This window comes from Leptinotarsa decemlineata, unplaced genomic scaffold (assembly GCF_025532065.1).
Source record: "Leptinotarsa decemlineata unplaced genomic scaffold, Ldec_3_MD MMD2_tig00026328_RagTag_RagTag, whole genome shotgun sequence".
In the NCBI taxonomy this organism is placed as follows: domain Eukaryota; kingdom Metazoa; phylum Arthropoda; class Insecta; order Coleoptera; family Chrysomelidae; genus Leptinotarsa; species Leptinotarsa decemlineata.
The window spans coordinates 36,755,432-36,780,554 of NW_027412688.1; the positions used below are offsets into that span (position 1 = coordinate 36,755,432).

A 25,123-nucleotide genomic window follows, 5' to 3' on the forward strand; every position below is an offset into this window, starting at 1 on the left:
GTGACATCACTTGCCGCTGACAGGGCACTTTAAACCTTATTTTTCAAATGGAAAGGGGGTCTTGTAACATTTCGTATGAGATTATTCCAATTCTCTTAGACTCTAGACATTCACTTTCAATAACCGGTTGCGGAGTTATCAATGTTTGAATTTGGGTCTAGGAATTTCGGCAATTCTGCTTCTGGGTTCCCTTATTGTCCTACGTTGCGTAACTTTTGATTTGATAAATTCTCGGAAGAAAACATTTATAGGAGTCAAATCCTGCGAACGTGCAGGCTACCAATTCACATGCCTGAGTATTTCTGATCCAGCTAATCCCTTAGAAGGCTGAAAAAAGTGGTTCCTCACCATCTTGTTGGAAAACAACTGGATTTTTGAATTCATCTTGATTGTTGGCTACAATTCGTTGAACTCGTGGGTGAATTAGATTTAGAAGAATTTTATTAATCACCACTCAGATTGTTCTTTAGATGTATGAGATCAACAATAAAATTTTCCAATATTTCTATACAGATATTTATTTTGTCAGGAGTCGGTCACAAAAAAATACTAAGTCAGAATAAAAATATATATGCTCATTTTTGTTGAGTACGATTCATTTCCGTGATCAATTACTGTTTAAACTGTGATAACCAACTTTGGACCTTTTACAATTCTCCTTTGGTTGCGAAGTAACCAATTATCATTATCATATCATATGGACGGGGCTTTATCGTTCCTGAAGAATAGACAGCAGTTTGTTAGCTTGTTAGTTTGTTACCTTCGATTTTGAGCGCTTGGACGTCACGATGAGTGTACCACAAGGATCTGTGCTAGGTCCGATATTATTCCTTCTTTATATAAATGAAATCGATAACTTCATCACAGATGCATTCGTAACGATGTACGTTGATGACACATCCTTGGTGGTGTCCAGTTGGTGAGATTCCACAATCGTCAAAGACAGTGCGAAAAAAAAACAAATTCAAATAAATGATCAAACACTCAACAGTTCAGATGATACAGCATTTCTGGGGATAACCATTGATGCATGTCTGACTTGGAAAAAACACTGCACATGGCATATGTATATGGAGTAACTCTACACTAGCTTCAGATGTGTTTATTGTACAGAAATGAAATACTCGAATAATAGCAGGAGTTCTTGTAGGGAAATATTTCGAAAATTTATAATCAATTCTATCCTGTATATACATTTTAGAACTGTCAATCTATGTTTTTGAAAACAAGAATAGATATTCTTGAAATGGAAGAATTCGTAATGTGAACCCTAGACAAAAACGTGATCTCCATGTTCCGTTTCGTCAATATTAAATTGTCCATCATTGGTAGGTCTTACTGTTGTTGTTGTTTTAATAACAACGTTGCAACGTTGCAAAGTTGAAACATCACTTCTGTTAAAAAAGTAAGGTGAATTTTCAACTGTTGACACGTCAAGAACGAATCCCAAATTGATGAAAAAAAATGAACATTTTTTGAGAAGAATGCACGGAAAAAAAAGATTTGTTACTTCAAAGAAATTTATTTAGTCTAATTTATTTCATCACTTTGATTAAATATCATTCATTCCAAACGACGTGTGTATTGTATTGATTAGATGATAATTTTGCGGAGACAAAATGAAATTCTCATTTTAATTTCTCTAATATTTCAATTCAAGAGGTCTTTTACTTAGTCAAATGAATTGTGAATCATTTCAAGGATAACATTTATTGAGTTCTCAAAATAATTCGGTTGAGTCAAACAATATAATTTCATCAAATCAAAAGTACGTCTGTTGAATGAAAACTTTCCAATTCAGTTTAACACTATGGGGTGCTGTTTTGACACTAATATATAATTGAATCAACTGAATATTTATTTTCACTTCAACAACACATTTCAATACCTTTAACTAATTTTGGAAATAATTTCAAGATTATGGATAATTTCATTTCAACATTTTTATTATTTGTTGGTTTGAAAAATTGAATTGTTTCCTTTAAAGAAATGATATAGTTGAAATACTTCTAAGGAATAGAGTGCCGGTCGGCACCATTTGCATTTTCGCAAGAACCGTAAACTAATCACGAATGGAATAAGAATTAACAATGTGTTTTGTGTTTTTCAAGGAAATGACGAAGAGGTTTACAGTTTCTTTTTGATTATACGTGGATTGAAGTTTTTCAGTGTTTTCACAGGTATGTTGATAATATACTTTCTTTCATTCCATATTTTGAAATAATTATGAATAGCATGTATTGGATATAATTGCAATATGATCTCTTTTATTTTTAGACATGGAGGAATTTCTTAATAACTTGGGATTAAATGACCTAATTGGCATTTTTAAAGGTAAAAAAATACATATATTATTTATCTCCTAATAATATACTTAAAACACATACTTTTCAGACAGAAAATGATGTAACCTTAGAAATAGCTAAAAGGCTCACTGATGAAGAAATGAAAGAAATGACTCCCCCAATTGGCAAAAGAAAAATATTCAATCAAGGAAGCAATTGATGGAATAAATTAAGAGTCATATATAACAGAGGTATGTCTTTCATTCATAACTTTAATAATAAATATGTATACCATTACAATTAAAAACATATTCAGTTTTCTCAAATAACTATATATTTTTGCGATTTGCTGTAGATACTTATTATTATTCAGGTCTATACCTAAGTAATTGAATGCTAGAATTCTTAAATTTAATAGATTTGAAGGCCTGAAAGTTACGATTGGAGACCTAGGTAAATTTTGTCATCACAGTCATATTTCTAATCAAATTTTTTTGTGATGAAGTAAGTCATTGTTTTTTCCTATTATCAAAAAATAAGGGTATCTCCTTTTGTTAAATTGGATGTGTACAAAAAAAAATTATTATATTTTTATATTTCTATGGGATAATATCTAAGCTTGTTAATAGAAATTGATCCAATAGTATTATTGCGAAAATGTAGACTATCACTAATCTCTGTTCTCTTTCATTTTAGATCATTACTTCAGTGAAAGGTTTCGAAATCAACTCTAATTGTTTTTTAGTAGATATCACCAATAATAATAATAAATAATAAAATATGTTAATGTTTCATATTAGGATTAACCATTTGTGAAAAATTTATATTTTCATTTAAATATTTGTAGAAGTCTATTATAATTTATTGATTGTTTGAATAAATTTGGTACTAAAATTTCTCGATTTTTATTTATATTTTGCTCATTCTCACGTTGAACAATTTTCCATGGCATTTACATAATCAGTATTGAATATGAAATATTATCCGCAAGACTCCCATCAGCAGCTGATTAAAAAATCGTGATACGTAAGTAGATCAATAATCCAGTTGAGAAAATGATAAAAAGTGTATTTGATGTATTGAGAAATCGGGTTGTTGAACAAACTATAATATATTCTCACAATTATTCAATAACTTCGTCTATTTTGATTGGAGATTCATGTAAATTCAATCACTGACTCTGTATTTCCGATTCTGCTGAAAAGTAATTTTCTCAATATACTAAAACTATACGTAATGCTTTTTATCTACAAACTTAAAAAACATATTGAAGTTTTGGAGAAGAGAAAAGTAATTTTCAGTAGAACTGAGGGAAGGATTTTGATTTGTAACTTCATTTCATTATTCATACTTATTTTGAACTTTCGAAATGCTTTACTCTATCAGAAAGATACTCACAATGAGGTATAAACATTGTTCGTTCAACTACTATTCATTATTTGTTCAACAAAATCATTACTTTAGTGGAAATTTTCCCATTATCAAAACAAGCAAGGTTCTTCATCATCCTGCTGATATATTATGTTTCTTCAACATAACTTTTATTCAAATAGAAAATACATTTGATTATTTCAATCAGATCCACTATTTCACCCATCTTTAAATTTTGTTTGTTCAATAGAATATTCGAATTACTCTAAATCATTCTCGCTATCAATTAGACAAAATATTACTTGAATTCAATTCTTCTTTGAATTGAAATAACTAATGGATGCGATTGTTTCAATGAAACATTTGTTTGATACAATGAACATATGCTTGAAGAAATAGTTAGGAGTCAAGAATTCTTTTTACTTGCACCAACAAAATATTTTGTCGTGCATATATGACACTTTTATTTATTTGAATGAAGTGAATTTAATTTCATTCAACAAATCTTTTTTTTCCGTGTGAAAATTCACCTCATTTTTAGCAGAATTTCCGTGTCACCCATAAACAATCAAAATAGATGTTATAACTGAAAAAAAACAATGTCAAATAACAGTGACCCCAATATGGATCTTCGAGATTTCTGCCCACTTGTACTACCCCATTTTTTTACCCAATTCTGAAACCCCAGTGACCCTCAACCCCTACTGTCATACCCGACATCATCAAGTTTTTTCACTGAAACTTCACCTCCTTAAATATTTCCATCTCCTTGCTCCGAGGTTCGTTTATCATTATTGAATCAAGAAGGCTTCGCAATTTCCTTGGAAGTAATAAATTTTCCAGACGGTGATACTTAATTTTCATCGAGAAATTCACGCTTTAGGTCAAAATTGGGAACTGAAATCGATCAGATTTTATGGCTTTATGTCAGTTTGGATAGGTGGAAATGATTTATTCGAGAAACTCTTTTTTATTATGAGATTTTTACTGAACAGTTTTACATGTGTTTCGCTGTACAATGGCTTCTTCAGGCGTGTCTGTACTACCTACAATCTACATATTCAATGCTGCCATTGCTGACATAAGAAAAAAAGAGAAAGTGTACAAAGCCATTCGAATAAACATGTAATGAATGTAGTCATCAGTTTCCACATTCGATTTGTTCAATTCATCTTGGTCATTCAGTAAAAATACCCGAATTCTTGCATCTATTTATTTTTAAACATTCTAAAAGATTGAGTTTCAAACTTTTCTAAATGTAACACGTCATAGTCGTGCTTGAACTTATGTTGGTTCTGTTAAAAGATGGTTTTATGCTCTTTAATTCTTTGGAAAAAAGTTCTCTTCGTCTGCCCAATATAACATTTTGGGCAAGAGCCAGAAGTCAACTCATATATTCCTGATCTATCTAACACTAAAGTGTAATCTTTATCGTTTTTAATAAATTTGCTTAAACTATTATCTGTTCTGTTTTCCAAAACAAACCATGCTTCTGATTATCATCAAATAAACAGTATTATTTTGTGAAAACCAGCTGAAAGTCTAACAGTTCTGACCTGAACTCTTACTGAAAGAAATTTTCCAGTGATTGATTTTTTTTTAAATATAGAAAAATACATGTGTCTTGATACATGACCAAAACAGAGGTTTTTTCCAGTATTTGGAAGTTTCCTATATTTTTTCTTTAATGGTGGGGAAGTAGAAGGCCAAAAAAAATTTTCCCAAAATTCACTTGTTTCATTTTAAAAAATTTCAAAAAATGCGGTGGCATTTAATAATAATATCAATAATAATATCGTTTATTACGCATAAAAAATACATTTTTTATGCATATTGATGAATATTATGATTTGAAAGGGGAAAAATTTCATTCAGATAAGAAGGGGCTATATAAGTAAAACATCCTTGAAATTTATAAATACGGTGCCTAGGTATGCTGAAAGAGTTAATTATCAAATTGAACATATGTATGTCAGAATTCCTGCTCAATAAACTATATAAATAACTAGGTGTTTTAGTTTGAAGCAACTTAAACAAAAAAAATTCTATCAAATATTTGACTCTGTACCTCACATTCAGCTCCTAACAAAAATGGTGTGACATGTTCACCATATGATATACAGCATACGAATCGCATGCAAGCATTTTGTATACGTTGTAACTTCTGCTTGTTATATTGCGGCAAAAAATTGTAATACACCGAACAACAATACTCGATATGGGGGTAAATAAGAGTTTTAACTAACCTGAGTTTCATTTCTTCTGATAACTGATACTTGAATTTATATAGCGATTTGAGTTTGATTGGAGTTTGTCACATGTTCATGAAAAGACAAAGAGCTATATATGGTTACGCCAAGATTTTTAGAACTGTCTAGCCAGTCAATGTCTGCGTTATCGAGAGTGAGCCTTAAGTTACACTGAGTTTCTACTATTTGTCTTTGAGACCCTATGCATAAGGCCAAAGTTTTATTCGGATTGATTTCCAGTCCATGATACTCCGAGTATAGGAATGTTTTGTGCAAATCTGTGTTTATATTGGCCACGCAACTTTCTGTATCAGTGTTATGAGAAGACAAATATAACTATATATCATCTTCGTATAGATGCACTTGACAATGTGATAAAAAAGTGGCGTAATCAAAAATAAACACTGAAAACATCAAGGGTCCTAAAATACTTCCCTGCGGCACACCTGAGATTGTTTCTGGTCATCCATTCAAGAGAAATGTCATCGAATCCTATGAACTAGAGCTTGCTGATAAGTAAATCGAAATTAACTAAATCGAAAGCTTTACTTTCATAGAGCAGTACAAAAATGGTTACTTTCGATTGATCTCTGAGTCTCGCAAGATCATCGATTACTTTCAAGAGGGCAGTTTGTGTTTCGTGTTTTTGTGGAACCCAGACTACTCGATTTTCTTCAAGAAAAGCTCTTACTTGACAGGAAACATTTTTCTCGAATATTCACATCTACCTACAAAATTCCAAGAAATATTTGTAGTTAGTTGATTCATGTCTTCTATTTTTAAATACGAAAAATATTGGTCTCTACTTTTTTTTGAACATCTCTGACATGGAATATATACGAGGTTTATATGACTGGGTGGACAATAACTGCTTCCATAGCGGAAATGAAAAACATGTTTCGAATCAAAATTGTAGTGAATAATGGGAGCTAATTTTCAAAATAGCCGTCATAATACAGGGTGTTCAATGAATGTGTGATTTGCCAATTTTTTTTATTCTTCAATGAAAAACTTTACATATTTTCACTTGATTGATTTCCTTCTATAGTCCACATTATGAGCTTCCAAAAGATTAGCTTGATTTCAAACAGAAATGCATCTAATTCCTGAAATTCAATATGCAATAAAACGTAAAAGAAAGATAATGATGTCGTGAACTATTCAGAATATGAACTACAAAAAAAATAGCAATTGATTCATTTCTGGGGGACTATAATGTCCCCAGATCTCATTTCCTTAGATTTTGATTGCTCGGAGATATGTTAAGGTATAGGTCTATTTTGAGAAATAAACTTCACATCATAGTTAGAATTCCAAAGCAAAAAACAATGCCGCGGATATTTATAAAGTAATTAGAGTACGTCTACATCATAAACCTCACTACTATCACAAAATGAAAACACTCTTGAAGCTGTAGTCAAACACATGGAAATATTGACAGAATTTCATAGAATGCGGCAATGGCCTGGCATTTGAAACACGACGAAAAGTAACTGCATTTCATCAGTTCGGACTTCCATTGTCTAATATAATACAAATTGATTTGAAATCCCTGAGAATATCTGTGAAAAAAATTAAAAAAGATTTGCCAATATATATATGGAGTGGTTTGAAACTCTGGCCATTGAAGAAGCCCACAAGAAGCCCGAATCTGGTCGAGATACCTTCGTAATATGGAACAATGGGATTGCAGAACTAGACACTTTCCTGATGCACATCAACAACGTAAGTCATTCCATCTGTTTCAAAATGGAGAAGGAAGTCCACAACGAATTGCAATTTTTAGACGTATTGGTGAAGAAGACCGACACTAAATGGGAAACATCTGTATATCGAAAACCCACTCACACAGGACAGTACCTGAACCAGGAATCCAACCACCATCAATCGACAAAGAGAGGAATCATCAAGACTCTATTAGACCCTGCTTTTGGGCTCTGTAATACGAAGGAAGGTCTCGAAAAGGAACTAGGCATCATCAAAAATGACATTCAACGGAATGGTTACTCCGAAGTTATGGTGGAATAGGCTTCAGCTAGAAGACAACTAGAGCTCTACAAGGAAGAGAAACCGCCACAACCAGTATACGTACTTCCCTACATCAGAGGATTATAGAAAAGGATAAGAAGGATTAGGTTCAAGTATAACATCAGGACCTACTTCAGATCTGGCCACCAAACGTGGACTGCGATTCAAAGAATTGCATTTACCGGATACCCTGCGAGTGCGGAGAATCATACATCGGTGAAACTAAGAGGCCATTGAAAGTTTGCATTGTCGAGCACAAGAAACACACACAGCGAGGAGAAACCAGCAAATCAGGAATAGCAGATAATGTTTGAACTCATCAACATAATATCAAGTGGACTCAAGCTGAAATCATCCACAAGGAAGAACACTGGTTTAGGAGAGAATTCAAAGAAGCCGCATATATGTTGTCCAACAACGCATTCAACCAAGGTAGCGTAGAGATACGTAACTTATGAAAACCTCTAATCAAGCGGAACACGACCAACTCTCGCCAAATGGTCAGCTTCCGCTAAAACCGATGAAGCGGAGAGAGGGAAGAGGAGATAGGTGAAAGCCTTCGAATGACCTATAAATAGTCAGATCTCGGAGGAATAAGTCCAGTTATCACCCGAAGACAATCGTGGATACTTACAATCGAAACGTCGTGAAGTAGCTTGGTTTTCAATCTTCTAATTTCTTGTTAATACTTTTTTAATTTTCACCTAGTGTTTTTGGTTAAATTTTTTGTGTTTTTTGGTTGTTACTTGTATTTTATCTCATTGTAATTTCAGTTGTTTTGCTTAATATAATCTGTTATTTTTTCAGCTAATCTTTTTTTATATTTATTACAGATTCTTTCAGGGATTTCAAAATAATTTATATCATATTAGACAATGGAAGTCCGAACTGATGAAATACATAACGAAACATTGTCAACCACCTTCAAACGAAAAGTAACAGGCAAAAAAATGAGAGTCCAGCAAAGATCGGGGAGCAAATTGCCGATGCTTTTTTTAGATTCATGAAAAGCAACGGTCGAATTATGTTGAACCGTTGCGTTGCTATCAATGTGGCGATGATTCAAGTGTTGGCTCTCCAATCAAACGTTCATCAAGTTTCGCTGGAGGAGTCGAATGTTTCGAATTCATTTATTTTCTCGGTACGTTTGTAATCCTCCTCGATAAAATCTTCAGACCCAGTTTATGGCTTCGGGAAAATACCATAACGAACGAATCCCAAAGGTCTCGGCCAGCTCGGTCAGCTCAGTCCCTTTATTAGATTTCATGACCCTATGTGGGTGGCAGATGCATCCTAACTTATTCGAAACTCTTACTGAATATAGGATAAAGAAAATAACTTTTGTCTGATTTCCACTAAGTTTTTTATTTGTTACGTCTGGTTTGGGTTTCCTAGAGAATGGTTTAACAAACCGAAACCGGTCGTAACCAGCTCGAGACCAAGCTGGCCGGGAGCTTTGGGATTCGTTCGTTATGGTACTTTCCCGAAGCCTCAAACTGGGTTTGAATATTTTATCGGGGAGACTTAATGACATACTGAGTCAGTATTTTTTTTGTCAAAACATTATAATTGAACATTCAACACAGTTAACAACAAAGGCCAAAGTTCCTGAAATGATTTATTGATAAGTATAGCCAATTTCCCGCAGTATCAATGATTTTTTGGAAAAAGTATGTCACTATTGATTTCCATTTCAATTGAAAACATCTACAGTTTCTCGGCTCGTTTCTGAAACAAACTTTATCTATCAAACGAGCTCGCAAATCTCTGTATTCAATAAATCCCGCGCACTCCTCTGATAACCTGCAAAAAGGAGAACAAGCATTATTTCCATTTGGATCGGGATCCGGGCATTCTCCAACGTTAATGTCGGATTAGAGTGAGTTATATTCAGCTTAGGAGGCATTGTTCACCGGAATGGAGTCAGAGGTGTGCACGCCATCGTTTTGTATTCCGTAAAAGGTAAAGTAGACGGGATAGAGAAATTCGGCGACGATTTCTGGGAGATACTATCATTTATCATAGAAACTTCGGGAAATGACTATCATAAAGGTGGTGTGGAAATGGGAAAAGGTAGTGTGATTGAGGGAAATAACGTGGAATCATTCAGCTGACGTCATTAACATTTTATATGTTATATGTAATACGTTTTGTTAATATATATGACATACATTTTCAACAACATCCATATCGATTTCAACATGTTTTTATATATTATTACTAGTACGCGTATTTTACAATTGTGATTTTATACTTAATTGTCAATTTAGTTTTATGTTTCTATGATTTTATATTTAAATAATAATATATGTGAAAACTGACAACTTTTCATATTTATATTATCTTATGTCTTTTGAATTTCATATATTAAGAAGTTTATTCTCATATGCAAATCCCTTTTATATACACCATTCTCATACTTTAAAATTAATCATATCCTTTGGATCTCCTTTTCACCACATACAAGCAACATCTGATGCTTCTGTGGTTTCTACGATGTTTATTCAACTATATACATTACTTTAGCTATTTCTTTTTGTGTATAAACATTATTATTATATGAACTTGGCAGGACTGTAAATCTTATCCTATATAATTCTCTTCTTCTTCTTCTTCTGAATTACGGGACAGAGACTTTATATCTGGAACTTTGTCAAAGAGATATTTGATTGAGTAGAACCATTAGGATAGTCGTATATTCATTAATATATTTTTACTGCTTTACAAAAGTCATATGCATTTGGGAACGTGGTTTAAAAGAGAGGTTGATTCTCAATGGTTAGGTTAGGTTAGGTCCAAAGTGGGTGGGTCTATTCGACCCTCCACCGCAACCCGCAAGGGTTTATTGTGGCTCATACCTATTCACACTCGACTAAAAAACCCAGCTTCTTAACCAAGGCGATTAGTTTGTATGGTGAGTGATCTTTCACGTCAGATGGTAAAAGTACGGCTCTGCCATCTGCAATTTGCTACCAATTTAGACGTTGCTCAGTAGGGGCAAAGAGCTTCCAATGCCGCATGACTGCCTGAGAATATTTTCACATTTGTATGGTGAGTGGTCTTTCAGGACAGATGTTAACAGTACGGCTCTGCTGAACTCTAAAAACCTATTTCGGTTTCCGGCGGGACAGGCACAAAGTATGTGCTCTGCTGTTTCAAAGGTAGTGACGTCACAGTAATTTTTGAGTTGTTTCCGTTCCGAACGCGGTGACTTAAATACTGGAACTGACTCTGATTTTATATTATTGTTAGTGGACGTCGCTTGGTTTCTCCTAATTGGATTACCTGTCAAGGATAGGTAGCCGGATTTTATTAATATGCATTGCCCCTTCTTTTCTATTAAAAGTATCACTGTGTTTTTGGATTTATATTGCCTCTCTATATATCCGTGGCAGTAATTCAGAGTTTTATCGAGTATTACTATATCTTCGTATGAGATATTGTGAAAGCATTCTTTGTTGAGAGCATGATTGGGTTTAGCTGATTTGTCGATTCCTCCGAAACGACAATTTCTCTTGTGTTTAAAGAGATGGGTATCCGGTATACCCCGGTATTAACGGTTCTCTTGGGTTCTTAGATGACCATAGACTTTGTCTGATAGTTTTTGTTGGCCCAAATATTGCTTTCACATCCTATTCCTCCAAGATTATCTCAATCCGGTCTATAACATTTTCAACATAGTGTTACGTTTTTATCCGTGGGTTGACCAATAATTGACTACACTTAACTTTATTTCACTTTAAATACAAGAAACACTTCAACAAAAACTTCAACTACTATTTGAATGTCTATCGCATTACTAAATCACTTCGCGTACCTCACTGTAACGTCCACTTGACTGTATTGATATCCTCGTGGCTAGCCTTTAAATATGGTAATCGAATGCCGTAAAAATTTCGCCGAAGTCGAAATCGGTAGTATTATTCTCGCTGCTTCTAGAGTAGCGTACATTCGCCACCATCGTACATTCGGGCGCTATTAGCTACGTCACGTTTGGTTTATGGTTACCAGTGGCGGCCGGCGTTATTTTCTTTCGGGCATGATTTACAATAATAGGGAAGGACAGCTTTTCCTTGAACAGCCTAGCTGAGGTTACTTTGACGTTCTCTCTCCTGGGTTGTATAGCCCGCTCGAATTCCCTTTCCCTTCGAAGGCATTTTCAGGTGATTGAGTTCCTCAGGAAGACTGTCAAGCTCACAAATACGTCGTGCTCCCTCTACCAACGTTTCATTTGCCCCTCTCTTTTGTTGTGGCTGGTGATTAGGGTTTTTGTTCAGGTACCTTTTTGTGTGTATTGGTTTCCTGTACACGAAAAAACGAAAATTCTGATTTTCAGTTTTTCCGGATATTTCCGGATATACTCGGAATTTTCCATGTTTCAAAACAGTATTTTGTTATGCATAAAAAACGCAACTTAGCTCCAATTCAGGCTTCGACATATCTCCTGTAGTTTAGGAGATCCCAATGGTAGGGATCAAATTTGAATTACCCTGTGTATGACCTTGAAATGGGGGGACATTACCAGAAAACGAATCCATTGTTAAATCAAGTTTTTCACAGGAAAACTATTGATTATTGAACTGATTAGTGTCAAAGAAGGTGAAATAAGAAGTGAAGGTGAATCTAGGCTTGTAACTCTGGAAATAAAAAAAAGATCCAACTTTTTCTCCCAGAAGTTGTGTTTTAGTAGATATGAAGTGTATTTATGTAAAGTAAGTTTTCTGAAACAGTTCCACCTCTAAGAAACCATTCCTACCAAATAATTGAATCTCAGTAATATACTCACTTCGCACACCTCGTATATTGTAATGCGATCCAATTCCACTGCCGTGTCGGAGGAAGGTCATGACGTAAGAAAGTAACCTTTTAAGCAGATTCGTTTACTATCTTTACCGTGCGGGGAGGCAATTCATTTTCCTCAGGCAGTTAATTTGAAGTTATCTCATAATGTCGTCGACGTCAAGTTGGAGTTCTAAATATACCGGGGTTTCAACGCGAGGGTCGGGGTTTGCTGATTAAGGGTATTCGAAAGTTTTTCAATATCGCAAGCGTTACTTTTGATGAGGAATAATGTCAATATCGTCATCGATAGAGTCGGATTTTATGGTTCGAGACGAACTTTATGAGGGAAGTTTTCTCAAGCAGGGACAATAGACAATGATGGTGAACAATGGAAATTGGATTTTCGTCACTGCTCATAATTGGCATGCCACTCATGATATTTCCAGATTTTCTAAGACATTCAAAAGTCTAGTGGCATGTAGTAATTTTAACAATTTCAGACAGTTTTCATTTATTCTATGTCCGTTCTTCAAGGTATGTTGAGCACACTAGATTCTTCTGGTCTCCGAGATGGAATATAATAATAATAATCGATTACCGTAAAGCATTTGATACAATATCACATGAGCTCATCTTGCATTTTCTCAGATGCCTTGCGGTATCCGACAAAATAGTGAGATGCATTGAACAACTTATACCACTTTGGCGAACTCGCTTCACCATAACATCTGGTCAAGCAAGAATCCAAACAGGGTGAGTCACTTTCAGAAGGGGTGTATTTCAGAGCGCTCAGAAATATTCGTGGGTATAACTGTGGCACCCCCTAGAACTGAAGGCACAAGGTCACCCATTTGTTTTATATGGATGATTTTAAACTTTATACCTCTGGAGAAAAAGATCTCCATCAGTCCATTTGGATGCCGGAGAGGCGTATACTTACCTCGGGGTGGAACAATGCCACTCAAAAGAGGTAACAACAGTGAAGAACCCTCTCCGCGGCAAGTATCAGCACAAATTTCGACAGATCTGGTCATCGGAACTGTCGGGGAAGAACAAATTTGCTGCAACAAATATGCTTGCCGTTCCAATCTTACTCTACTCGTTTGGAGTAGTGAAGCGGACTCTGGAGGAGCTGTATCAACTCGACGTAAAGACCCGAAAAATGATGCATCTCTATAGGTATTTGCATCCTAAATCGTTTGTTCAACGGTTGTACTTCGCCCGACAACAGGGAGGCCGTGGACTTTTGAGTTTGCAGTTTCTAATGACAGAATGGTACTGAATGTAGCCTGTAAAGATATCAAGAGTTCGGATCCCCTTCTCTGCATGGTTCGTGACCATGAGAGAGCAGGAATTGGAGCATTTCTCCTCAGGACAGCTGCCCGAGCATCTGATGAACTCGGTATAGTTTTCGACTCTGAACGAGGTGACCACAACTCTGTCACCGAGTTGGAACCCGTTCAGCAAAAAGCTCAGATAAAAGCCGCAGAGATCACCTTACTTCTGCGGAGACACGAGAATAAGCCAATGCATGGGGTTTTCTTCAATAACATCGGAGACCTTGGCTTATCAAAGCGCCTGACGTTCGCTTTTTGCAGGTCGAGTGGGTTAAAGTCGGAAACTGAGGGGTTCATCATAGCTTGCCAGGATGGTGTCTTCAACACCTTAGTCTACCGCAGTCGCATAGAGGTTCCTGACACAAGGTGCAGGGCCTGCCGCGAGGCACCCGAGACCCTCATGCACTTGCTATCAGCAAGCTAATTAGCCTGATGTAGTCCTTCTCGACCATCAGGATTACACCAAATCCAAATACAGGCAAATTTACCTGAAGCAACAGAAGAACAGAACCGGCTATCATCTTCAAGGCTCTACTCAAACTTCTATTTTGAGAAAATAAAGAAGAATTATATGTATGCATCATTCAAAAAATATATATAAATATATATAAAGGACTATTCAAATTCGTTTCTGTACATGGGGATCTCGTAAACGATAAGAGATAGAGTGTCGGTTAAATAGTGGCAAAGTTGCGTATTTTAGAGACCTATTCAATGATGTGCAAAAATCGAATATAGCGCTTTTGGTTCCGGAGATATACAGGAAAAACCAAAAAATCCCAAATTATTTTTTTGCCCAAATCTTTTTTATTCGCAGGCATATTGAAATTCTGTCCACATTTTGCTATTGGCCCTTGATGTGGGCTATCAGAATATGTCCATGAATCTTTTATACAGGGTGTCATCTGACTTGGGCCACCCCCATCTTTCAATTTTTAAATACGGACCTGTATTTTTTGTTGTAGTTTTTGTAGTGTCAACGTTCACTCCACACTGAGAAATCAAATTAAATTTTATATTTTGGGATGTTTTGGAAGCTGGAGAGTCAGTCATACACAAAAATGATCCGTTTTGACGTCGTGACCATTTACCCATGGTTCGTCACCAGTTTAGGCAAATCTGGATCGCCGTTGACGTCATTCAAAAATTTCTGAACGATGCTCATGAGACGTTTTTTTGGTATAAATTCAGCAAAACACTTCTAACTTTCATGTCTCTCACCAACAAACTAAACAGCTGAATTGTAGCCCGCGAAATTTGTACATTTCCCTTATTTTTTCAACAGTCCAGGTACTTAGGACCTGAATGATTTTGTTCCAAAAGCCTTGTTCCATTTTCTCTTTGAATTGTATAAAAAAGAAATAAGTGAAAACTCCACTCTCGAATGACGGGTCCATATATTTCGTTCCAAAATAAAAGGGACTGAAACAATATATTCACAAAGAGATATGATCTGCGATCAAATGAAGCGTTTCTTCGCTGAGATTTCCTTTCGGGGAACTGATTTGAATAAACGAGAAGGCAAGTCACGCGATAAATTCATCGCGAAACTCGCGACTTATATAAACACCAGCTGACTTTTCGCAAAGAAATTCGCCGTATCTTTGTCAACAAGTTAACAAAGTTACCGAGCTGAAACAGAGACGATAACATCTCAATTTTCACTGCACTTAGTGGAAAAGATATTTACATTAGCAATATTACTTAAGAAAAGCAGCGCTGGCCCTTTGGCCGGAAAGGAATATTCTACTCTATCTGAAAAATGTTATGCTGTTGACCTTTTTTTTTTTCATTTTTGACTTACTAACGGGCGTCTGCCTTGGTCTACAAGCAAAGAGAGGATAAAGGTTAAAGAAAAATTTTATTATTTGTTACGACCGGTTTTGGTCTGTTAGACCCTCCTCAAGTAACTATATGCTATGTTCATTACGAATTTCTACCAAATGAATAGGTCATAAATCGAACAAATCGAAACAATCGCTTGGATCCTTCTACTTCACATCTGTATTATAATTTCCAGATTGTTCGAAGAACACGCTGAGCTGCTTAGTCTCTTCGAGAAATTCAAGGAGCTGAAAACGAAAGAAGACCAGGCCAACAGTCTGGAGTTGCAGGAACACGCCAGCACCGTAATGACCACGTTGGATGAGGGTATCAAAGGCCTCGACAACTTAGACGCGTTTTTCGATTACCTGCATCAAATAGGCGCTTCTCATCGAAGGATACCGGGATTCAAAGTCGAGTATTTCTGGGTGAGTATCTGGTATAACTAGGGATAAGCCGAGAAACACTAGAAAACTGTTTCACGATTTGTGAAACATGATATATTTCTTCTTTCTTCCATTCTTTCCATGAAGCTTTTTATTACCACTCTCTATTCTCCACCCCTTTCTTCTCTACAGCGTTGTATAGGGTCTTTCATTATGATAACTCCGGGAATATATTCATAGGAGGTTAGGTTAGGTTAGATCCAAAGTGAGTGGGTCTATTCGACCCTCCACCGCAACCCGCAAACGAAAACGCTTTTTCCCAAAAAACTAATTTATCCTATAAATATATATATCCCCTTTCCATTCCAACCAAGATTTAAGTTCTACAAACTCCTTTGAAACACCCTCATCACGGTTCAGGCAAAATTACATGCTGTAGGAATGTGTGCTCAGAAAATTCTGAAAGGGGCCCCTCGAAATACAAGGATATACTTACAAACAATCAAAAACTCTGATTCATTTACCTGTTAGTGTAAACTGATGAAAACCTCCTGGTGAAAAGTCAATTAACTATGATGTGGATGCTAGGTACAAAGGAAATTTGAGGAAATTTGGAGGCTGATGTCCTAACAGAAGAGGAAGTCAATTCTCCTTTTTCTTGGCTGGAATCTTGCTGAGGCCCCAATAATCCACGTATATAAACCATAGTAACTCCCATAAAGTCACTAAGTATGTCCCGATCATCCAATTATTGTCATTGTTATGATTTATTGAATACAGCATATAAACGTTCATGATTTTTTGACACCACATTGTCGTCTTAATCGTAATCGCATATGAATCAACTCATTTCTTTATATTACGCCCAAATCGATAGTCGATTGCGGTATGGTATCTGTTTCTGGAGTCTATCCCCATGTTCCAAAGATGTTTTTTTGGCACAGAAACGAGTCTTAAGTTCTCTTGTCAACACATCAAGTCGAACTAGCTGCAAGCAATTTTTTCAAAAATATAAGATTTTAACACTGGTGTCTATTTTGATTTTGGAACTATCAATATGATCTTTTCAGCAGAGAGATACCTAACTCCAATCTAAAACCAAACATCACATCGAAACTCGCCAAAAAATGATTTACCCATACCATTTAATAGACTCAATGTATCTTTGAAATCACCCTAGTCTATGGCACCCAGAATTTTCAATAAGTTACCAGTTGAAATAAGAAATATAAATTTTTTTAATACTTTCAAAAACGTCTGCGGGACTATTTAACTGGGAAATGTCTGTATAATATTGAAGAATATTTGTATATAAAAATATTTGTATGGTGCTTTAACTTTTACTTATATCTTTAATGTTTGTATGTTGCTATAAGTTTTATCTGATTAGACATGTTTGTATGTTGCTATAAGTGATTAGACATAAGTATATTCTGACGATTCCTATACAATGTAAATTGTCGTATGGAAAATAAAGAATTGAATTGAATTGTAACATGCATATGTTCTATTTAGCAGTTGAAAGTCATTAAAGTATCAGTGATAATAATCCCTCCTCCCACAATCCGCATACAATAGAAATGACTTCAACAATGCCTTATTCTTCAACTGCTTCCGATCTATTTCAGTTCTGGATTAACTTAAGCTTCTCTCAAAGAAGGAGCCATTACACGTTGCACCAGACAGCATGATAAATGATCTGTCTCGTTTTGATCGCGTTTAGGAATAATTCCATACTGTATCGAGTTTAAGACCCTTTCATTGTTGCTTCTAGTCCATTTATCATCGTAGAATTTCCCGGGCGGGAATTAGAAACGTAGGAAAAACAACGAAAGCACATATTGGGTCAGCACTGGGACCGTTTATCATTTTCAGAGGTCATTCCGCAGCAGCGGGAGGTTTTTACGGAACCGCAAAATGATTTTATATTTTCAGCATTGCCGGAAATGAATAATTAGGATTCATTCATAAGTTTCGAACCGATAATAATTGATAATAATTGTGTCTATTATTTGATTGTGTGTAAAGATCAACGGACATGGGTGAAAGTGAAAGTTTTCAGTCGGTCAGAGTGAAGTAGTGATAGTGATCAATGAACATTACATCAACTTAGAAGAGAGAAACGTGTGCAATAAAGAGCGAAAATCATATTATACGGATTAAGTGAAAAGATGCAAAAAACACACATGAAAAAAATCATCAAATATTAAAAATGAAGAGAGGAAAAAGCAGGGATGAGATACTGAGAGAGTAGTAAAATCATTTACATTTACCAATCTCTTCAAAGGTGTATTAAGTGCTGTTTGAGAAAGCATATTATTTTCAGCAACACAACAATATTCTGGTAGTAATAAAAAATATGCAATCAGCCCAAGCATGAAAAATGTTTAACTTTTGTCCCTTCTGCTGTTTCTCTTTCCATAATTTTTTTCGTTCTCTATCTTTCAATTAAATTTTTGATTTTTCGTTACATATTTATACTGCATTTTATACTGTTTACAGTTTTTGTCTTCAACGTACCAATCTTCATATTCATTTCTCAACCACAACTACCATGTCATCGGGACGACGAAGCTCTGAAATTTATATCTTTTTCACTTTTTATGATTTCCTTCCTTACCACTTCATCGAGGACCATCTTCCAGGTTTGAACACCTCTATTATATTTTCGAAGTCGTCTCAAATTCATTCAATGTTTCCTGTTTAATCATCACCATGTGTCTTTCTACCGAAGCTTTCTATACCTCTTAACAAAGTTATTGGCGTTCCCCTCTCTCGTATTATTTTCAATATGTCACGATTAACTTGGTGAGAGTCCTCTTCCGGATCTGCAAAGACTAAATGCACTCTTCGACTTTACTCAAAGGTTATTTGGTACACTTATCTTTTAACGAAAATAGTTTCACTGTTCTTCAATTTGGTCCTGAGCCAAATTCTGTTTCTGTATTTTTATAAATGGTTGTTGAGATTTCCACTTCATTTATCATTCTTCTAGTTTCTCTCCCTGTAGAGCTTAATTAATAATTGTATGTTCCCAGTTATGTACTTCTCTTCTGTCACTTTTTTATTTTAACATTTGTTTGCAATTATTTTTGGAATAAAGAACTCCTCCCTTTCATCCTTGAACCTAAACACCACTCTTCACAATACGTTTTACATCAACCAATATGGCCTCCAGCAAGTTTTGTCCCCTCTCATTTGTGCTCTCATGTGATACTATTGGATATATCATTTCGTTAGAGTTAAGAAGTGAAAAAAAATCGAACGGATCAACTCTGTTAACACAAAAGTAGCCCTAAAAAGGAGTGCATCAAAATTTTCTTATCCATGGCTCAGAAGTCTCTTTTATCACATTCATGACTTTTCTCGCACATTGTCGGAATCGCGACAGTAAACTTATTGTAAACAACAACGAAAATCCCTTTATTCAAAAAATGCGGAGGAGGCCGTGCATGAAGTGTGTCAGAACGACACGCCAGCTAAATTTTATATCAAAGCCATCTGGGAGCGATGCGAAATTTCTCATAAATTTGTCGACAGCTCCGGGAATTGGCCGGGGGCGGCTGTGAGTTGAAGAATGGGTTTTGTTGGTCCGGATGAAATCAAAATCAGTCGATACTAGGAAGTGGGTAGATTGAAAACCAAGTAGTTTGCTTTAGATATTTTCGTAGGGGAATGAATGAAGTTTTAATGAAATTGTAAACCTGTATCACATCGCGTTTTGCGTTCATAAGGTTTGTTTTTGACTATTTTACGTACAGTTGAGAAAGGAATTTCGGTCAAATCTGATGTTGCTTGTATAGTATTTCCAATACCAATTGGAACAGCACAGATAAGGTATTCCCGTCTCGACATAGGCGTCGGCATATTATTTTTCAGTGGGAGTTTTTCAGTTACTTATTGTTACAAAAATAGCAAATGATCACCCCATGAAAAAGTTATCTCAACTGAATTTTTCCTCCATGGGTAATTATGAAAAACTTCGAAATTTAAGTTAGTTGATTTCCGAGTCGAAAACTTTAAAGTACAATGAAAACACAAATAATCACACCGACTTCTCGTCAAACATATATTTACAAAATAATAGAGGTCAAAAAAATTGCTAGAAATATCAAAATTCTTCTTCGCTATATTCGGATGAGATGGAATCATCATCGGGTTGAATAACGAGCGGATTTATGGCACTTTGCACATAATATTTGTTCTCTTCTTTTATAACGTGGGCCACACAGTTCTTCCACACATCACTATTACCTACTTCATTCACCACTCGCCTTATATTGTCAAGCACTACAGCATTCAAAGTCGGTGACTGATTACATTTCCGCAAGTTTTCTTTCATTTGGCCCAAACTATTTCAATTGGATTGAACACACAATACTATGGAGGCAAACGTAAGAGTATACGACCAAGTGTTTCACACATCGAATCAATAATATACTCTTTTTTGAAATTACGTTGTTTTCTGGTCGCCAATAATACCTTTTTCGTTGGAATCTTTTCGGGTATTTCCATGTCATGATTTCGCATGAAATCAACAATATCTGCTTTTTTGTGTTATTGTTTGGTATTGTAGTCAACAACCGAGATTGATACGAAGCGTTATCCATAACAATAACCGAGTTTGGAGGAATATTTGGGAGAAGCTGCTCACTGAACCAGGTTTCGAATAAAGCCGCAGTCATATCTTCGTGATAAGCAACAGACGAATCTTTTATATTTTTTGCCGACAGAAGCAAAGCGTTAGGTAAGAAACCACTTTCGTTCTCGGCATGCAAAATTATAACACGTTTTCCCCTTGAAGAAGGTATGTTCAAAGCGCAATACTTGGTTTCGTCTACCCAGCCATATTTGACAACATCATGGGTGTCAAACCAAGTTTCGTCGAGATAGATTCTATGTCTGCTGGATTCTCGATAGCTTTTCATTCGCCTCAAATATTCTTGTCGGAGTTAAACAATGCGTGTCGATTCCATTATGACCATCCGATTGTTCAATTTTTTATATTTGAAACCACAAGACAATAAGACACCTCGTAGAGTTTCTAAAGATTTGTAATTGTAATCGGGATAGTCGAGTAATTTATACCAAATCATTTCCAAGGTTGGTACTTCATTTTTTTGGTATATACCATAAATTTTTCGCCGAATCACATCTTTTGTAGCACCACCAACATTTGCGAATTTTTATTCCTTTGTTTTCATGGTCAATGACATCCCCTAGTTAAATGAATCGAAGAACTGTCGAACGAGATAATTTCGTTAACTCGCATATTCTATTCACAATAGCATTCTGTGAAGTGTGACAGTTTTCCTTCTTCAAGCATTCATTAATATTTGAAATTACTCGCTGAACTTGAACATTTGAGTCCTTATTTTCAAATTCCGCTTCCCTGTCGATTGACACAGATTCCTCACACGTAATGTTATCATTTGTTTCAAAAGGTCTCCAGAAAGCCATATTGATGAAAGTACCCAAAAATGCTAAGATTTTCACAAAAATCGGTTCAAACGATGATATTGGAGCCGTTGGTGTAAAAGTTGAAAACTTTTTCTAGAGATCAATTACCCTTACACCAAACTGATATTTGTCCGCTTTTTAATCTATTGTTGACAAATTAATTTACAGGTAGCGGTACCACTAGTTAATTACCGAGAAATCAATTAGGATAATCATCATTTAACAAACAAAGTCCACATCGGACCAAAAAACTTCAGGTATATAAACAGCTAACCCTTGTCTTTAGAGTCAGTACAAATTTGCTTCTCCTGAAGATGCTAACCTTGTTAGCGAAACGCACGTCGAGTGCAAAAATATCAGTTTGGTGTTAGGGTAATTGATCTCTTGAAAAAGTTTTCAAAAATCGGTTTGCAAAACCACTCACTACCTCACCTAACCCCACGAACACACGGCACTGACTAAGAAATATTGTGAAACGGACAAAAAATTAGTATTCAGTCAGTCCAGCTAGCCGAGCCTTTATTCTTCAACTACGTTTGAAAGCACGTTTACTAACTATCTGGGCGACTAGGGGCCACAGGCAAGAAATTTTACTTTTTTGCCGTTCCAATTGGGAATGGATAGACTATAATAGTTTGTTTTCTCGAAACCAAACTTGAGATATAGACTCAGCACCATGTAAAACTAATCTCGTCCGAATAGAGTAGGAAACACGGATAAAATATTAACCATACTCTCGAACAGAAAATGGCTACCCAGAAGGAGGTACGGTAAGACGCTGCATAACCAGGTGTAACCGATAAAATTGATTTTCTCCAACCCGTGCGCTTCTGCCGACCTGAATTACGACTCACGATTCATTTTGTGACTTTAAAGTTCATTTTCCATTGCAGTCTCCTTCGTTCTAGGGAAACATTGCCATATTAATAATTCAATAGGCATTTATTGACTCTGTTTATTTTTCCAGAAAATCGAGAAGCCGTTCCTTGAAGCCGTAGAAACCACCTTGGGAGACCGATACACGGAGAACGTAGAAAATATTTACAAAATAACTATAAAATTCATAATAGAGACTTTGATTAAAGGTTACGATAATGCCAACGCCAATGCACCTACGTGAAAATCAAAGTTTAATCGACTGGAAGACGGAATCGAGAAGGAGAATCTCCTGGGTATTACTAAAAACCAATATAGTATTAGTTTTAACGAGGAGTAGCTGCTGATCCGCTCAGTCGATTGCTTTTGGGAGTGACTAATGAACCGTGGCACAACCATTTCACAATGAGGATAGTCGCTTCCCGTTAACTTTTGAAGCATTAAACAATAAAATTTAATAACTATAACTATTTTACTTTTATATTAAGTCCCCCATGTTTGAAAAATGTATAAGTAATGATTCAAAATGTAACAGGGAACTGTGGACTCATTCTTGACAACTTATTTACCGAAAATGAGAAATTATAAGGAATGAAAAAAGTATGTAATGATCTTTCAATTCAGTATTCCCTCGTTCAATTCTCGAAAATATTAGCCATTCTTAGACAATTATTCTCTTCGCCTTTGACCACCAAACGTACTAGTTGATGTTATCAGTTAAAATATTGCGTTGTCGGATCAGGAGCCACTCCCGTTTTTATATATATAGAACCAACCCTGGTTATGTATCGTGTAAATATCTTTGTGTGTATATGTATTCATTTGAAGTCGCAAGATGAGTTAGAAGAAAAATTGTACCTCAAAACTTTGTGACCTATATCAGAAAAGGACCTAACATTTTTTACAAAAATAAAGTATGTAAGTCTCTAACGTTGTATTTTTAAACAAGTTTTGATATGTTCATTCTTTGAATTCACTTTTGGGCTTTAATCGGGAGTATCGGGTGTCCCAATTGTCAGAATTCTCAGTTGTGAAATTCAGGATTTTGTAATTTATCAAAGAAATATATATAATGTACGAATAAGTTATTAATAATGATATAACTAGTCCGCATTGGTCAATTATATAATCATCTGAAATTATTAAAATGGAAATATCGGCAATGTGAACTCATTTTAGTAGAATTTACAAGAAACAGTTTGTTAATATCGTTCGTTCATTGCTACTTTTGCTCGAAAAAATATTTTTCTTCTAACGGCATTTTTCATTTCTGTCGGTGTACCTACTCATAATGTTTTTCTTAATAATCGTTTTACAGAATATGCTGAGATCGTGTGAGTAAAAACGAAAAAATTCCACATAATTTAAGCATTAAAACAATTTGATGCAATTTTAATACTGAATGTGAACCTTCCATATCGCTTCACAGTCAGGCTTGCCAGTATGGTCGCAGTAGAGAATTCTTATAAAAAGTAGTACCTAATTTCACTGCTCATCAAAACTTGATTACTCATGAAATCTATTTTGATGTGTTTAGTAAAATATGAACGACATGGAGATAATAAGATTTTGGAAAGTTTCAATAGAATTAGAGTTATAAACTCTACGAACCATTTCTTTATTGATACATAGCTCTTATATTATATCAACTGGTAAAGTGCCAGGAATGCATGCCAAGCAGTTGCTGTTTACAGACAGGTCTGTTGGTCCTCAGCGCAGTAGAGACTGTGCGGGTGCGTAAAACTACTACTTTTCGTTAAAGTTCTCTACTGAGCATAGACATTTTTTAAACCCTTACAATGAGAAATAATTTCGAAATTTTTATTCTCCAAGATATTTTAGTGATAAATGTATATTACTTACATGACTGGTGTGTGAATGTCATGTGTCAAAAAATACCAGATTGATAAATGAATATTATTATATGGTACGAAAGGTTCGTTGGCTTTTTCAGCGTTAACACAGAAGCGGAACACTCGAAATTATTTATTTAGATCACTGAAACACATTTTATTTTTAAACAGATTTTGGTGTTCTGCCAACATAAATATCGTATACCTCTCTCTTTTGCTCCCTTGCCTCAAAATTGATGGTTTGGCCAGTTACCGCTCCTAATTTTCAATATTCCTCTTGAGGTAACTGTCTTTTGATGTCGGGTGTCATCAATAGAAATTACCATTTGGTGAAATCAGGATAATTTCCCGTTGTTCTGATATATCACAATATTGTTCTAAAATTGTTATCCATTTGCTTATAAGTGTTCATTGTAAAAATTGTAAATTTTTGTTGAGAATAAATGTAAAATTATGAATGTTAAAATAGGTATAATATTTTATATTTGTAATTATTGTATCATTTGTTAGTATTAAAGATGAATGAAACTATCTTCCATGTTCTTTATCAATACACGGAGAAAATTACTTCCACAGTTGTAATTCAGGTAAGTGAATTTAGGACATCTGACGTAAAATAAAGCTGATGAAAACACTAGATATGCACGAAGGTTTCTAACTCAGTTGTGAAAT

The 25,123-nt window shown here is 35.2% G+C and overlaps 1 protein-coding gene and 1 long non-coding RNA gene across 2 annotated transcripts in view; both read left to right on the plus strand.

Annotated features, from left to right (window-relative positions):
* Positions 1-24,984, plus strand: part of LOC111502988 (neuroglobin) — a 122,660-nt gene extending 97,676 nt beyond the window's left edge. Inside the window, exons 3-4 of the mRNA XM_074182067.1 lie at positions 16,073-16,304; positions 22,690-24,984. Of these exons, the coding sequence (XP_074038168.1) occupies positions 16,073-16,304; positions 22,690-22,842 (385 nt within the window). The 3' untranslated portion in view covers positions 22,843-24,984. The remainder of the gene's footprint in view (positions 1-16,072; positions 16,305-22,689) is intronic.
* On the plus strand, positions 1,900-3,181 carry LOC141485550 (uncharacterized). The gene is made up of 4 exons (XR_012467279.1): positions 1,900-2,180; positions 2,278-2,334; positions 2,395-2,536; positions 2,982-3,181. It is a non-coding gene; the product is annotated as an uncharacterized lncRNA (long non-coding RNA).
* Positions 24,985-25,123: the final 139 nt, after the last annotated feature.